Source organism: Odontesthes bonariensis, chromosome 14, assembly GCF_027942865.1.
Source record: "Odontesthes bonariensis isolate fOdoBon6 chromosome 14, fOdoBon6.hap1, whole genome shotgun sequence".
In the NCBI taxonomy this organism is placed as follows: domain Eukaryota; kingdom Metazoa; phylum Chordata; class Actinopteri; order Atheriniformes; family Atherinopsidae; genus Odontesthes; species Odontesthes bonariensis.
Genome location: NC_134519.1, coordinates 13,256,143 through 13,270,254, shown reverse-complemented (window position 1 = coordinate 13,270,254; position 14,112 = coordinate 13,256,143). Strand labels below are relative to the sequence as shown.

Below are 14,112 nucleotides of genomic sequence, written 5' to 3'. Positions count from 1 at the left end.
TGGAAGGCAACACTAGATGGAAATACAAGGCTGTAGCAGCTGAAAATGGCTTAGCCATACAACGAGAAGCAATACACACACATGTCTTTTACATATATTTAATGTATCCACCAGATAATCTTGGAAATTGCATGGAGATGCTCTGCCAAGCTGCAGTCTTGTGCTAAAAACAAGAACTTTTAAATGTCCTGTGACATTTCTGCTTCAATACTCAGGAGCTCCAGAGAATATTCAACAGAACCGACATTTATTCCATGAGACATTAAGCTGTGGTCTCATGGCTGAATCTAACATGATCTGCCCTGATGTGAGGAAAATATGTTTTTAAAGCGGACATTTCATTAATTTTCTAAAGGCACGCAAACACTGACAACTCATTTGCCATTTTTCATGTTTGATTAAAAGCTGCAAGACGCCATAGCTATCAGGTCTCCCCATCGACAGCAACGCATAAATGAATTCAATCTTCACGCCTGCCAGGAAGAAACAAATAGGCTTGACCCTTGACGTTATGGTTTATTGACAATGTAATTTTTTATCATCCTGAATATAATTTCAGCACTTGCTTCATGCATATACCTAAAAGTCATCTACTGGATTAAGCTCATAGAAATATCTCAGATCAAGCCGCTGCTGCTATATCAAGTTTGCTTTTATTTCCCAGCTGTTTAAACCTTATTTGTTATTTTAGCATTTATTTGCTAATAGGTGATTAAACTGCACAAAACACCGGATATCTTTCTGGAACACATTGCAGCCGTGCCCCTCAACCACATCCTTGAACAATGACAAGCTTTAGGAGAGGACAGAATTAAAATTCAAAGACGAGGCAGTTAATTTAAGTCACACAAACTGCTGTGCTAAAAAAAGAAAAAAGAAAAGAGAAAAAAACTTGACTGATTTTAATCAGTTTTATTTATTTTAGCTTGAAGCTACGCATAACTGTTTAGACTCCGGTGGTGTGTTTCTTGTGTTTACATAGTGTAACAGCCCCATCTAGCAGGTTTGTGCAGGTATTAGCAAGCTTCACTAAATGTATTCACTCTAATGGCCCTGTCTTCACAACAGTCCTTGAATAGTAAACAGTAATTTGCAGGATGTACTTTGTACAGCAAACAGGTAAAGTACCGGTTTGTTACACACTCCATTCAGTCTGGATTATTGTATGCATATGTTTGTCCTATTCAACTACAAGCCTGCCTAAAACATAGAGAGTGTGTCATGATAGACATTTGGCAAATACAAGTGGATCTTTTTTTTATGAGAGCCACTGCATTTTGCTTCTCAGAAACAGAAACCAGGCTGTAAACAAAATTTGCATTGACAAAGCCTGTGAGGAACGACCCAGCTCGTCACTCATAGTGCAGTAACTCCTACGTGAGTTTGCATTAAAAAGATTGAAATTTGAAAATGTGTAAAGAAAAAAAGAAGCCATATACAATTAGTTTGGTGGGGCTGAACATTAAAAGTGCAGTTCTACAACTTATAGCATTGAGTCCCTGGGTTGTGTTTTCACATTTGGGAATTGTCTGCTGCTGAAACGCATGTTGCAACTGCAAGCCTCAGTCGCAACAGAAATAGCAGACTGCTGTTATTCTTTACTTTTCTATATCAATAAGTACATCGAAATGCAAAGGTGCATGCTTTTACATAAAAAAAAGAAAGGCTTCCTGAGATCTTCTATCTCTGAAGTGAAACAATATAAGATATTTATACGATAAAAGTTATATTTGCGATCCACTTCTGTTCCACTTCTCGTGTTTCTATCAACACTGCTCGCAGCTGGTGTTCACTGTGCGTATGTATGTGTGTGGCCAACATTAAAAATGAACGACGTCTCTCCAAACAGTGTCCTGACAAGCCTCTCGGGCTCATTGGATATCAGTCATTAAAATTTAGCAGAGAGGGCAAAGCCAGGCCTGTAGCCGGGCATCATGTTCCCCATTCAGGCTGTGGATGAATTTTTCAAAGTCTTATTACCTCAAGGCTGTGCGCTCTGACACTGCTGTCGTGTTTCTCTGCTGGCACTGTTGTTGAGGTGAGAAAAAAGCCAAATCCACAATAGCAATATGAGTTTCAGGGTGGTTGTACTGATTCATTTACTACTGCTCGTAGACAAGGCTGATTCCAAAAAAGGTGAGTTGTCATTTGTCATCTTGATAGAGGACTGTTTAAATTTCATGGGACTGTTTTATTTCTTGTCTACTGTATATACAGAAAGTATTGGGCCAAATTTGTCAAAGTCAGCATGTAACACACTTTGATGAGCTGTATTTGCTAGAAAATAGTCAAATAAATATGTCAAGGAGGAGCAATAACCTTCATTTTTATTCATCTCTTTCCTCTGAGCCATAACAAATCATTTTTTTTTTTCTGTAATTTGTAAGGTGTCAAATGCGGAGGGATCCTCTCAGCTCCATCTGGTAATATCTCCAGTCCAAACTTTCCAGGCCTTTATCCTTACAACATAGACTGTTTCTGGCTAATTGTGGTGGCCGAAGGCTCCTCTGTCCTTCTTACCTTCCACCACTTTGAGCTGGAGCACCATGCTAGGTGTGCTTACGACTACATCAAAATATATAATGGCAAATCTGAGGATGAGGGGAACCTTCTTGGGACATTTTGTGGTGACATCTCCCCACCTCAGTTCACCTCTTCTTGGAATGTCATGTCCATCATCTTCCATTCAGACCGTCATGTGGCCCACAGGGGCTTCAGTGTTGGCTACAGAAAAGGTAACTTGGTATATCTAATACAATATGACAGGGATGGGCCGGTTGACTGTCCAATACTTGAGTGGACTTTGTGTGGCCTTTGGCAACAGCATACTAACTCATGGCTTCTAGTTCTTAACCTCACCCTAATATTATGCTGAAAGAGGACAGTTAACATCAAACACTGTAATCATAGTCACAATGCTAATGCAGTCTGATGTTCTGCATGGTAAACAGCAATGTTTAACATGTTATCATCTCAGATTAGCATGTTAACATGCTGACATAACACCAACATGACACTTAAGTCCAAATTTATTCTCATCCCTGCCAAGTTTAAGTCAGAGTGAATTTGACCATTCGACCAGTTGGTTTCTTCTGACTGTAAATGACATAACCAATTGACAAAAGAAAATGAGAATTTTTTTTTTTTGAGCTATTGTTAAAAATTGCCACGTTCGAAATTATTCATACCCTCTCTCAGCAATTATTACAATTGCTAACAAGCGTTTTAGATGCCGTCCCTGAGATTTGGAATAACTATTCATCTTTGACATCATTCATGTCATAGAGGTTAAAGGCTCCCCAACATTTAGTCTGGTCTTTAGTTCCATCCACAGATTCTTGATAGGATTGAGGCCTTTTTTATTTAACACTTTAGTTGTGTTTTTCAGATCACTGATTTGTTAGTTATATTTCAAGTTCTTCAGCAAACCTCCTTATGTCTTCCTTGAGGACTTTAATTCCAAAAGAAATATTAAGATTTGCCTCTTGTCTCTCCTAGATGTGTGTGGTGGAGTCCTGACGGGACTATCGGGTGTAATCTCCAGTCCAGGCTTCCCTCAGGAGTACAGCAACAATGCCGACTGCTCCTGGGCCATCCATGTGTCTAATGCAAGTGTTGTCACCTTGGTCTTTTTGGACTTCCAGCTAGAAAACAACGAGGGATGCAATTTTGACTTTGTCGCCCTGTTTGATGGCCCAACAGTCACCCACCGCCACCTTGGCAAATACTGTGGAGCAGATAAACCCCCTAACATAGTAACAACTTCCAGTCAACTTCTTGTAGTCTTCAAGTCGGACTTCAATATTGGAGGACGGGGGTTCAAGGCTTACTATTACTCTGGTAAGAACATTCAGTTTGTGGTTCTTCAAACCAATACTTGTTCTCCTTGACTCGTCGTGCTTTTAGTGCAACTGTGAACAAACTCTGTCCAGTTATCAACAATGTGACATAATGTTTACATTGTCAGATTTAAAGCAGCCTATGTTGACACGAAGTCTGCCTACTCACGGATTCAGAAACTTTGAAGTCCAAAAAAACCAAACATGAGCTACAGATTTCCAGAAGTGGAAGAAATAAAAAAAAATTTAACTTATAAATAAATGAATTTGGGTTTTTACCAGTAAAGAACAATGGGATCTAAGGTTTGAAACAAGCCACGTGAAAGATCAAAAGCATAAAACATAAAAAATTCTTCTGAATTCTTTAAACATGGAAACATTTCAACAACATTGTAAAGCACCATCTCTTACAGAAACTGGGCGCACACACATCAAACACAAATTTGAAAGTCCTTGAGTGTTCTAGCATAAAAAAAAAACAGGTTTGAAGCCAATTGAAGGTCTGCAGAGTAACTTTTGGACAGCTGTTCACAGACCAATCCCATTTGACCTTGTTGAGCAGAAACCAGCTGGCAGAGAGAAAGAAAATCCAATCGTGCCGAAGAGCGCTTCCACAAATGCAATAACTAACTCTTGAAAGATATCCTTGTCAATTAATATTTTTCAAATCAATTTAACCTTTTAGTTGGACATTTAATAGATATGCTTGCATGTTTTCTCACTCTTAGTTGCATGAGAAGATCGATATCAGTCAGTTCATTTATTACAGCGGCTAGAGCCAGTAGATGGTTATGCACTGGAGCTCACAGCTTGTAATAAGGAATAGATTAAAGAAAAATAGCCAGTCTGGCTAAGTTTAAAACTAATAGAATACACATACCAACACATTTAAAGCTCAGCAATGGGGGAGTACCTCCCCCATTGCATCAAGTACCTCCTGCCAAGAAAACTATTCAGTTTCTCAAAACTATACTTATAAACTGTACAAGAGTTCCCTTAAATTTAAATTACCACCCACCTTTAAATGCAGTTTCTTGGTTTAAATGGGACCCTAAAATGTCAGTAATAAAGTGAACAAGGTGTAGAGAGCTATTGTGTTAAACAAAGATGACTAACTGATGGAATATACTTTCTTTAGGCGAATGCCAGCAGGTCTTGTCAGCTGTAAGTGGCAACTTCAGCAGCCCGCACTTCCCCAACATCTACCCAAACAACATCAACTGCCACTGGAGCATCACCCTAGCAGCTGGATACCGCATCAAACTTTTCTTCCCCGTCATGGACTTGGAGGGCCGCAACAGTTTGTCAAACGAGTGTGACTATGACTCAGTGGCAGTTTACGATGGAGACAGCCAGAGAGACACCCTGCTGGGACGCTTCTGTGGCAGGGAGCAGCCTCCCATTCTCGTCTCAAAGGGAAACAAGTTGCTGGTGGTGCTCAGCACAGACAGAAATGAGGCTCATAGAGGCTTCACCGCCTCTTTTCTAGGAGGTAAATGTATAAGCATCTGATCCATTTCCCAAATGCAGAACTTTATTGGTCTCACACTCTTGTAACAAGAGACTTCAGGTTTAATATAAGTTAATCTCAGCTGAATTTGCTCTTGGCAGGACTAAATGCATAACATTCATGAATGCAGACAACTCTTTTCCATGTCATTCTTATGCTGCTCCTGATAAGATTAAACTGTCTTTTCGCCAGAGGTGCCAGTAAACATTAGCTGCACAAGATCAGAGTTCACCATTCTCATACCTCTGAAGTCCTTACCTCAGCTGGACCGTGAGAGCATCTACCTGGGAAACCCAACCTGTACGGCACAGCTAACCGCCACTTCATATAAAATACTCGCTCAGTTTGTCAACTGTGGTACTGCCAGCCAGGTGACTAACTCGCATGCTTGTTAATTTTACAGGACAATGATTTACCATTCTTAGACTGTTAAAGCCACTGGGGTGTTGTTTGTGACTTGCTTCTATTAACAGTGTAACCAACGATCCCTTACAGAAACATCGGAACATCACCATGCTGGTAAACAAGCTCTACATTGATTTCTCTGATGGGAAACAGCAAAATATACAGGAATATAAGGTGCAGTGCGATGCCCTGCGGAAAATAGCATGGGTGTCAATCATTTCAGCAGAGGAGCGTCGTTTGGAGGAGCAGGCCCAGCAGACAGACAGCGGCAGCAGTGTCCATGCAGCCAAACCGGAGGCTGAGCCTCATGACTTTAGTGATATTGTCTTCATCAGCATTTGCGTTCTTGCCGTCATCCTCATGGTGATAGCTATTGTTTGGTTGGTGCTTCTTTAGTCAGTTTTGTGCGTTTGTGCGTTCCATTCCAATCCACCTCAGAGGGTGGGGGCAGGGGTCAAGTCGATACCGAGAAGTTCATGGGATGTTTAATAATCTTGAAGCTGTTTCCAAATACTGCTTCAGTTATGAATGTAAGAAGTTCGTTCCTCAGGTGAGTCGGCATGGAGTGACCCTTAGATATGGACTTACTGTATCGATCAAAGAATGAACTCCAAAGCTGAAGCTATCATATCTTTATTCACTTTTTAAATGATGTTTTGTATAAAAATGTTCATCGACAATATAAAAAAATAGAGCACCTACTGACAAAAAAAGAATAAATTACATTAAAATGTATCCTTTCTCGTAAAGGAAAGCAAGTAACATCAACATTATTCTTTACAATGATTCATGTTAAAATAAAAAGATTACTGTGTAAAACTGCTGATGTGCCACAAAATGTTAAAGTCTTTTGCATCTTCTTCCCAGAAAATAAACAAAATGGTAAAAAAAAAGGTTTAATTTAATGTGCAGTCTGAGACTATGCTTAATTTATCTTCGGTTATTTTTTGTATTTTGACACCAGCTGGTTGACCGACATTTCGCTGTCCTTAACCTGAGCTCTGACCTCAGGGTTGTGTTTGAAGGCAAACACCAGCGCTCTAACAGTCCGTCTGTACGAGCCGCTGACTAACCGGGAGCTCTGGTGAAACACCTCTCTCTCGATGTTGTCTATGAGACCGGAATCCTCCTGCGCAACAGAAATGGAGAAGAAAAACACAGATCAAATCAGCCCACAAGATGGTGACTAAATCATATTACACTGAATTTTTAGATGTTGAATTTTTTTCCACTGATTTTTGTTTTTAGAAATTGATTTTTTTTTTACACTGTTGGTTTTTCAAATTCAAAGTCTGATTTTGATGCTGTAAAAATTCAATATTGGAAATTTGTATTCAAACTGATGGCACAGAAAAACTTCCATAAAATCAGTGCAAACAGGGAGATTTTTCCAAGCAGCCAGATACGATTCAATGGAACAGACTTGAAGCTGGGTCCGTCATGCTTAGCATGTTCATCAGGGCAATCTACATAATTCAAATACAAATGTGCTAAATAGAGATCCTGCATGTTGAATTTTCAGTGAATCGTATTGTTATGGAACAAGTCTCTAATATAAAGCATAAAACAAGATATATTAAACTGTTAAAAATGTAAAAATAATGTGAATTTTAAGCTCTTTGGTGCCTTTTTATCTCTAAAGCCATATTCAAACAACATGACATCATATAATGTGGCTTTTCCCATCAGTCTATATTACTAAAATGTTGCAATCAGAGCCAAATAGATATTTAGGAAAATTAGAAATGTGCAGAATAGGGTGAAACACAAGGGCCTTTGCCATCACACTAAACTTCAGTGAGGCGCTCTTTCTCACCTTGACCTCCAGAGCTTCAGACAGCATTCTTCTGGCGTTGCTCCGTAGTCCTTCGGATTGTTTGTCGGCGCGCACCTCAATAGATGGCTTATTGGAATTCTCCTCAATGAATGTCCTCCAGTCAGTGTAAACCTTTGCTGCCAGTGAACTCACCTCGGGGTCCAGATGCTTTCGCATTTTGTTGACGGTGTGACCTGAGAAGAAAGGTGTTTTCAACTAATTTGAATATCACCTGTTTGATGACTGACTTGCCATGTAAGACGTACTCTCCGTTTTGATAGTGGGTTGTTCTTTGGAGTTAGAATATTCCCGTCACAACATAGAACAAAAGAACCTGAGTGCTGCTTGTGAAAGGGTTAAAATTCGGTGACAAGAACAATTATTGATTTAACTCGAGCAAATTTAAAGACTTTTTATTTTTTTCACAACACTGCTAATAACTCGGATTATTTAGAATCAAAGTGATATTTAACTGGCGTGTACTCATTTTTGTTGTATACCGTGCTAAAAAATTATGGACGCAGCCACTAACATTTTCAGTTCCACAAATCACCTCTACTGATGAACTGCTAAGTGAGTGTCTAAGGCGGCTGGAACCAGTGAAGGAGGAAGAGGAAAGATTAGACCCTGCACAACGTGTTCCACCAGCAGACTGAAAAGTCCTATCAGTAGGTAGAAAAAGCAAGTCCTAAAGTCTGCATGTAGGCACTGGCCGTGGTAGCACAAGAGCAATAAAGCCCCCAACTCAACTTCTATTTACACACTCTGAGGCCAAAGAGCCTATAGTAGCTGGGTATGAGCTGCAGGCAGGTAGGGCATACATGGTTGGAATATTGTACAGGAACATATACTGATTGCTATTTGGAAGTCCCAAAGGTGGCCGTGGCTCAGTGGTTAGAGTCGATCGTCTGGTTGGACGGTTGGCGGTTCGATTCCCACTCTCGCATTGGTGAAACTGAGTGGACTGAGGGGTGTCAGTCCACCTCCTTGTCACGGCCGAGGTGCCCTTGAGCAAGGCACCGTACCCCCATGCTCCCTGGGTGCTGTGAATGGGTGCTCCCCGCTCAAGTGTATGGCATCTGTCTGAGTGTGTGACCCTGTGCATGAGCATGAGTGTGTCAACAGGTGCCAACCTGGATGGGTTAAAAGCGGAGGACAAATTTCGTGTGTATGCATGACAATAAATCTGATCTTAATCTCTAAGCCAAAATGGAAGAGATACCTCCAATGGTGTCAGGGATGGTAGAATGAACATACATGTAGTCGTCATATGCAAAACACTCAGTTTTTGCTCTCTGCCGAGAGCCTACATTTTTTTTTACAAAGTTTACCTATTTTTGTGGACCTCAGCACCTCTCTGGATGGGATCTTCTTGCCCAGCTCTGACAAGGCGCTAAGCAGGTTGTCCTTGCTCTGCTCTGGCAGCTCCAACATGGACTTGTAGCGCATGATGTCCTCAATCACAACCACTCTCTTAAGGAGAAAAAAGACACACAAGGGTCAGCCATCTCTGTGTGAATCTGTCGCAAGGTGACATATACTACCTGTTCAATCACAGGTATGCCCAATGGCTTACCCGAAGAGATTCAATTGTGGTTTGCTTGTAAACTTTTTCGTTGTTCTTCGATTGCTTTGGTGTCTCGCCCTTGGGAAGTCGAACCACAAACTTGTCCATCTTTAAGCACACAGTCTGCTTTCAAACTGTTTGTTTTTGTAGAAGTTTAAGTCTCAACCGACAACAGCTAACTGCTGCTAGCAGCTATGATCAAACGTTACCTAGCACTCTAACCAGCAAATGGAAATGAAAGAGATTAAACACATTTTTTAGTTCTAATTAAGTTATTCGTCTGCATTTTGGGACTGAATGTTTGATAAAATAAGTGGAACTCTGGCAAATCGTCCGTTTGTCGAAGCTAGCAACAACTGGCTTGCAGCTGTAGTAATGTTGCCTTCAGGTACAGTGAGAAAATAAACAATACGGTGAACATGAACCAAAGAGATGGGTTGCTCGGAAACTGCAGAGGTAGTGTAAGTTTTTACATGATTTAAAACCAAAATATAGATCTCAATAGTGTAGTTTCATTAAAGGTTAGTGCATTTTTCAAACATGTGATCTAATTTGACATTTATTTTTTAAGACAGTTTCACTGTCACTAGCTAGCTGGCCAAAAAAGTAGTTTTATAAGCAACAGTTATTGATTGGGTATAAATTCTTTAAGCAAAAATTCGTGTCTTAGGCTTTCTTACTGTGTGAAATAGTTCTTTGCATCTCCCTATATTATACATCCATTATACATCTGAAAAACATCTAATCTGAAAAAAAAAACAAGCACAATTTTGTTGAGGAAGCTGAGGTCTCGAGCTGGCAAACAATATTTAGCATTTGTGTCACGTGTGGAAAGCGTCTGTCTGTCATCCTGACACCAAGCATAACCTTTATTACTTTACCCAAAGGTAGAGAAGCTGTTGGCCTTGCAATTCATGGCATTTTTCAGCAATTTTTTGTTTGATATAGTGCTGGACGGTTACTCTCATTTGACTTTATGGGAGGTTTTGAACGTAGCAAAAATATTGTGTAAAAGTCTCGCGCGGGGCTTGATGATCGCGAGAACCCAACCCGATTAAGGAGAACGCGGAACGAGAGCGTGTTGTTTGTTTAGGTTTTCATAGACAAAATGGGGACTCTTTCCTCTTTTGGTTGTATTTTGGGTCTCTCGGTCCTGGTTGCGTGTACATTAGCGTCTTCAGATGTGTTTGACAGCGTCTTGGGAAACACAGCATCTTGTCACAAGTCATGTGAAATGACATACAGTTTGCACACGTATCCACGGGTAAGTACTCATCTTGCTCGGAAAAGTCATAACAGCTAGCGTTAGCTAACATTTGGTAATTTAGCGAGTCGAAAACCTTGGTCTGTGTATTTTTGCTCCGTTTTATCCGTGGGCGATGTGTTCTATGTCAAGGATTGTCTGTGATTTGTGTAAAAGTTGAATGTGCGTCATCTTTAATAGAGGCTGTTTGTCGAGACATTCAACTGGTCTCGTTTGTTTTACAGGAGGAGGAACTATATGCCTGTCAGAGAGGTTGCCGTCTGTTCTCCATTTGTCAGTTTGTTCGTGACAACGAGGATTTGAATCAAACCAAATCCGACTGTGAATCAAGTAAGAGCTTTTGACCCATTTAACCCCACTCTGCACAATATACCGGTCGTTAGGGTGAGACTTTTGTTATCAGTGTAATGCCACCAGTGTAATTATAGTCTGTGCATGTGCACACCAATTACATAATAAAAGGGCCTGCACTAAAAACCTCTTTGTCCCATGTCTATAATCCTCTTTTACCATCTGCTGCGTCTGACCACTTCAAACTTTTGCAGCCTGTCGAGAAGCCTACACAAAGTCTGATGAGCAGTATGCATGCAACCTGGGCTGCCAAAATCAGGTTCCATTCGCTGAGCAGCGGAGCGAGCAGGTATGAGAATCACTCAGCTTTTTGTATGGAAGCCATCATCTCTCAGAAAGGAGCAGTGTGCTCAGTATTTCCCCCTTTTTTTTCATAGTTGGAGGCCATGATGCCTCGGATTCATATGCTGTACCCCCTGACCCTGGTCAGAGGGTTTTGGGATGATGTAATGAGTCAGGCCCACAGCTTCATCACTTCCACCTGGACCTTCTACCTGCAGGCCGATGATGGAAAAGTTGTTATTTTCCAGGTACGGTAATGATGACAGGAGAACTAGGTTTCTGATCTAATATTCTGTGTGCAAACAACACATTTCCTCATGTTTATGAGCAAATGGAATTTGAAACGCTGTCTTATGTTCTCCTTAACAGGCTGAACCACAAGTCCAGTTTTTCTCTCAGTTTGAACTGGAAAGAGATGTACAAGAGGAGCCACAGAAGAGCTGTAAGCACCTTAGTGTATTCTCTGCCATGTCTTTATTTTTCTGCAAAAAAAATGTGCAAATATCAAGATTGCTACACCTATTTTCTGCCAGTATCACCTGAATGACATTTATAGTGTGACATTAATTGCATAGTACACAAGTACAAAACATTTGTCAAAGTGCATTTAATATACTCTCAACAAGGCTATCTTTCGAGGATTGGTCTTACAAAAATGGAAATGGAAACATTAGAGTTGTGTACGCATAAATTATTGTTTTGTTTCTTCTCTTTCAGTCCCTGGGCTCAGCAGCCCAATTTATAAAGAATACCACCGCACTTTAATCCAAGAGAGAGACAGAGATATGACTGGTGACCGCAGCTATGATGATGAATACAACCTCTTTAGCTGTCTCTCAAGGTTTGTTTGCATATTCCTATTTACTTTGTCTAGAACGGCTTATCTTAGCAGCGCATGGCATGGATAGCACTTTGGCTCCAGTCACAGTGGAGCCACAAAAGCTTACTGTTTGTACTTTTCTCCTCAGGAACCCTTGGCTTCCAGGGTGGATCCTAACCACAACTCTGATCCTGTCTGTGTTGGTCCTGATCTGGATCTGCTGTGCTACTGTGGCAACTGCTGTGGACCAGTATGTACCTGCTGAGGTAAGCCCTGCATTGTTCTTCTGCAGAAACGCATTTGTTTGTTTAACTCACTCAGACCTAAGACCCTGTGTGGAAACCATTCTAAGTCCAGGGGGGGTGGGGAGTGTTTCTGGGAAGCGTAGAGCTGTCCAGCAAAACCATTTATTTCTGAGCCTCTGAACAAACCAGAAACGTGAAATAAAAAGATATTCCTGAAAGTTGAACCTTGAGCTTGTATTGTGAATTATAACTTTGCCATATGTTGACTAATATAAGAGGGGGAAAAAAAGAACGTGTCTCAAAGGTTTATGTGATGCTCAATCTAGGCATGAGTGCTATGTGTAATTTCAGGGTCTAACGATTACAGAGAGAGGGTGACAGTCGCCAGAGCAAATAAGTATATCAGACAAATGTTTAATTATTTTCAGATTACGTCTCAGTGACTCTGTTTTAAAGTACAAATAGAAAAACCCTATATGAAGGTGCCACATTCCAGATTTGTAAACATTCCTCTTCTTCCGACATCAAAGCAATGCTTTTCAAATAAAGATGATGAATTTTGTTACCGTTGGGATTATTTAGCTGTAAGCAAATTTTCATTTGCCAGCATCTCCTTAAAAAATAAAATAAAATGAAATTTAAAAAAATATATATATATAATTTCCCTTTCCCTCAGAAACTGAGCATCTATGGTGACAAGGACTACATTAAAGAACAGAAGCTGACTCCGTACCCAGCATCCTCCCTGCTCATCATCACCACCAAAGGATCAGAGGAAGAGGCGGGACCACTGCCTTCCAAAGTGAACTTGGACAAGTCTGACATCTAGAAGCCAAAACCTCTTCACAGAAGAGATTTTCTCCTCTATGAATAATCTGTGGTGTAATTTCTACCCTCTGGTTCAAGGCCTGTTCTGCTTGCTGTCTTAAGAGAACTTTAAGAACTTTTTGTATTGGCTGATTATGTCTCCACTCCAGTTAAATGATTTGAAAGTGAGATGGTGGAAAGTTTATTTGGGTTGTTTTTCTTTCCTTTTTTTATTTTTCCTGTATATTAGTATAATTGAGGCATTACTGTAAATTGATGGCAGTACAAGTTAGAAAGGTTTCGGGACTTTTTTGCAATTCTGTTGTGTGCATTAGCTTTCTGTTTGTGTGCTTGTTTTAATGAATGTTTGAATGAACTCTGTGCTTGAAGTGATGCAGATTTCAGCCCAAACCACAACTTTTGGTAAAATAGATGTTGATACTCCAAACTCCCTGTGTTTCTCATGTTTCTATTGCATTGATAACCAGATAATACATTTTACAGTAAAAATTCTATGCTTTTAATTGATAGTGACGGTACATACAGTAAGTGTCTCCTGCTTCACTGTTTGTCTTAACATTTAATTAAAATTAAATACGAGAGTGAAGCTGCTGGCAATGTGTGCTTTTTTTTTTTTTTTTTTTTTGTTTTTGTTCTCCCATTATAACATATACTTTTTCTAAATTTTATAGTTTGTTAGAGATAGTGGGATGTAGAGAAAGAAAGCGTTTCCATCAGGAGAAAAGGCACTTTTATTGACAGTTTCGGATGCTCGAATGCAGTGAATGTCTTTATCTCACCTCCAGTGTTGCAAGAAACATCGTGCTTCCTTAGTTTCAGCATAATCTGGCGGACGCACCAATTTCCAAAATTATTAGAAACGTTCTCATTTTTCCTGCTGATTCTTCAACCAAATGTTTATGCGAAACTGGACGGAACGGTACAGGCTCTCTTTGATGACGGAGCAGCTGTTTTATCCTCTACAATTGTAAAGAAGTAGGGCTGTTGGTCCAAAGCTAACTTTTATGTGTTGATTTGAACAAAACATGCTTTTAATTTTCTATAAACCAGCTGCCTATCCATCTGTTTCTCTATTCCTGCTCATACTGTTAAAGCTTAAATATCCTCTGAATAGGCTCTGTCAGCAATATATTTGATTACTTAAATGATTGCTGCTTTTCCGACAGCTTAAAGCACAATTGCATA

General features: G+C 40.1%; 3 protein-coding genes across 3 annotated transcripts; 2 read left to right on the top strand and 1 right to left on the bottom strand.

Annotated features, from left to right (window-relative positions):
- The first annotated feature begins 2,068 nt into the window (after positions 1-2,068).
- Positions 2,069-6,153, top strand: cdcp2 (CUB domain containing protein 2). The gene is made up of 6 exons (XM_075482966.1): positions 2,069-2,136; positions 2,388-2,735; positions 3,499-3,840; positions 4,978-5,331; positions 5,542-5,720; positions 5,845-6,153. The coding sequence occupies exons 1-6, from the start codon at positions 2,070-2,072 to the stop codon at positions 6,148-6,150; spliced, it is 1,596 nt and encodes a 531-aa protein (XP_075339081.1). The 5' UTR covers position 2,069; the 3' UTR covers positions 6,151-6,153.
- Positions 6,154-6,371: 218 nt separating this feature from the next.
- Positions 6,372-9,713, bottom strand: tceanc2 (transcription elongation factor A (SII) N-terminal and central domain containing 2). Its single transcript, XM_075482968.1, has 4 exons — positions 9,147-9,713; positions 8,902-9,043; positions 7,571-7,764; positions 6,372-6,883 (listed from the first exon to the last, which is right to left on the bottom strand). The coding sequence occupies exons 1-4, from the start codon at positions 9,243-9,245 to the stop codon at positions 6,695-6,697; spliced, it is 624 nt and encodes a 207-aa protein (XP_075339083.1). The 5' UTR covers positions 9,246-9,713; the 3' UTR covers positions 6,372-6,694.
- A 463-nt stretch (positions 9,714-10,176) lies between these two features.
- On the top strand, positions 10,177-13,513 carry tmem59 (transmembrane protein 59). Its single transcript, XM_075482967.1, has 8 exons — positions 10,177-10,401; positions 10,626-10,731; positions 10,947-11,041; positions 11,130-11,282; positions 11,404-11,476; positions 11,752-11,875; positions 12,003-12,120; positions 12,776-13,513. Exons 1-8 carry the CDS (start codon positions 10,246-10,248, stop codon positions 12,926-12,928), a joined length of 978 nt encoding a protein of 325 aa, XP_075339082.1. The 5' UTR covers positions 10,177-10,245; the 3' UTR covers positions 12,929-13,513.
- The last annotated feature ends 599 nt before the right edge of the window (positions 13,514-14,112 follow it).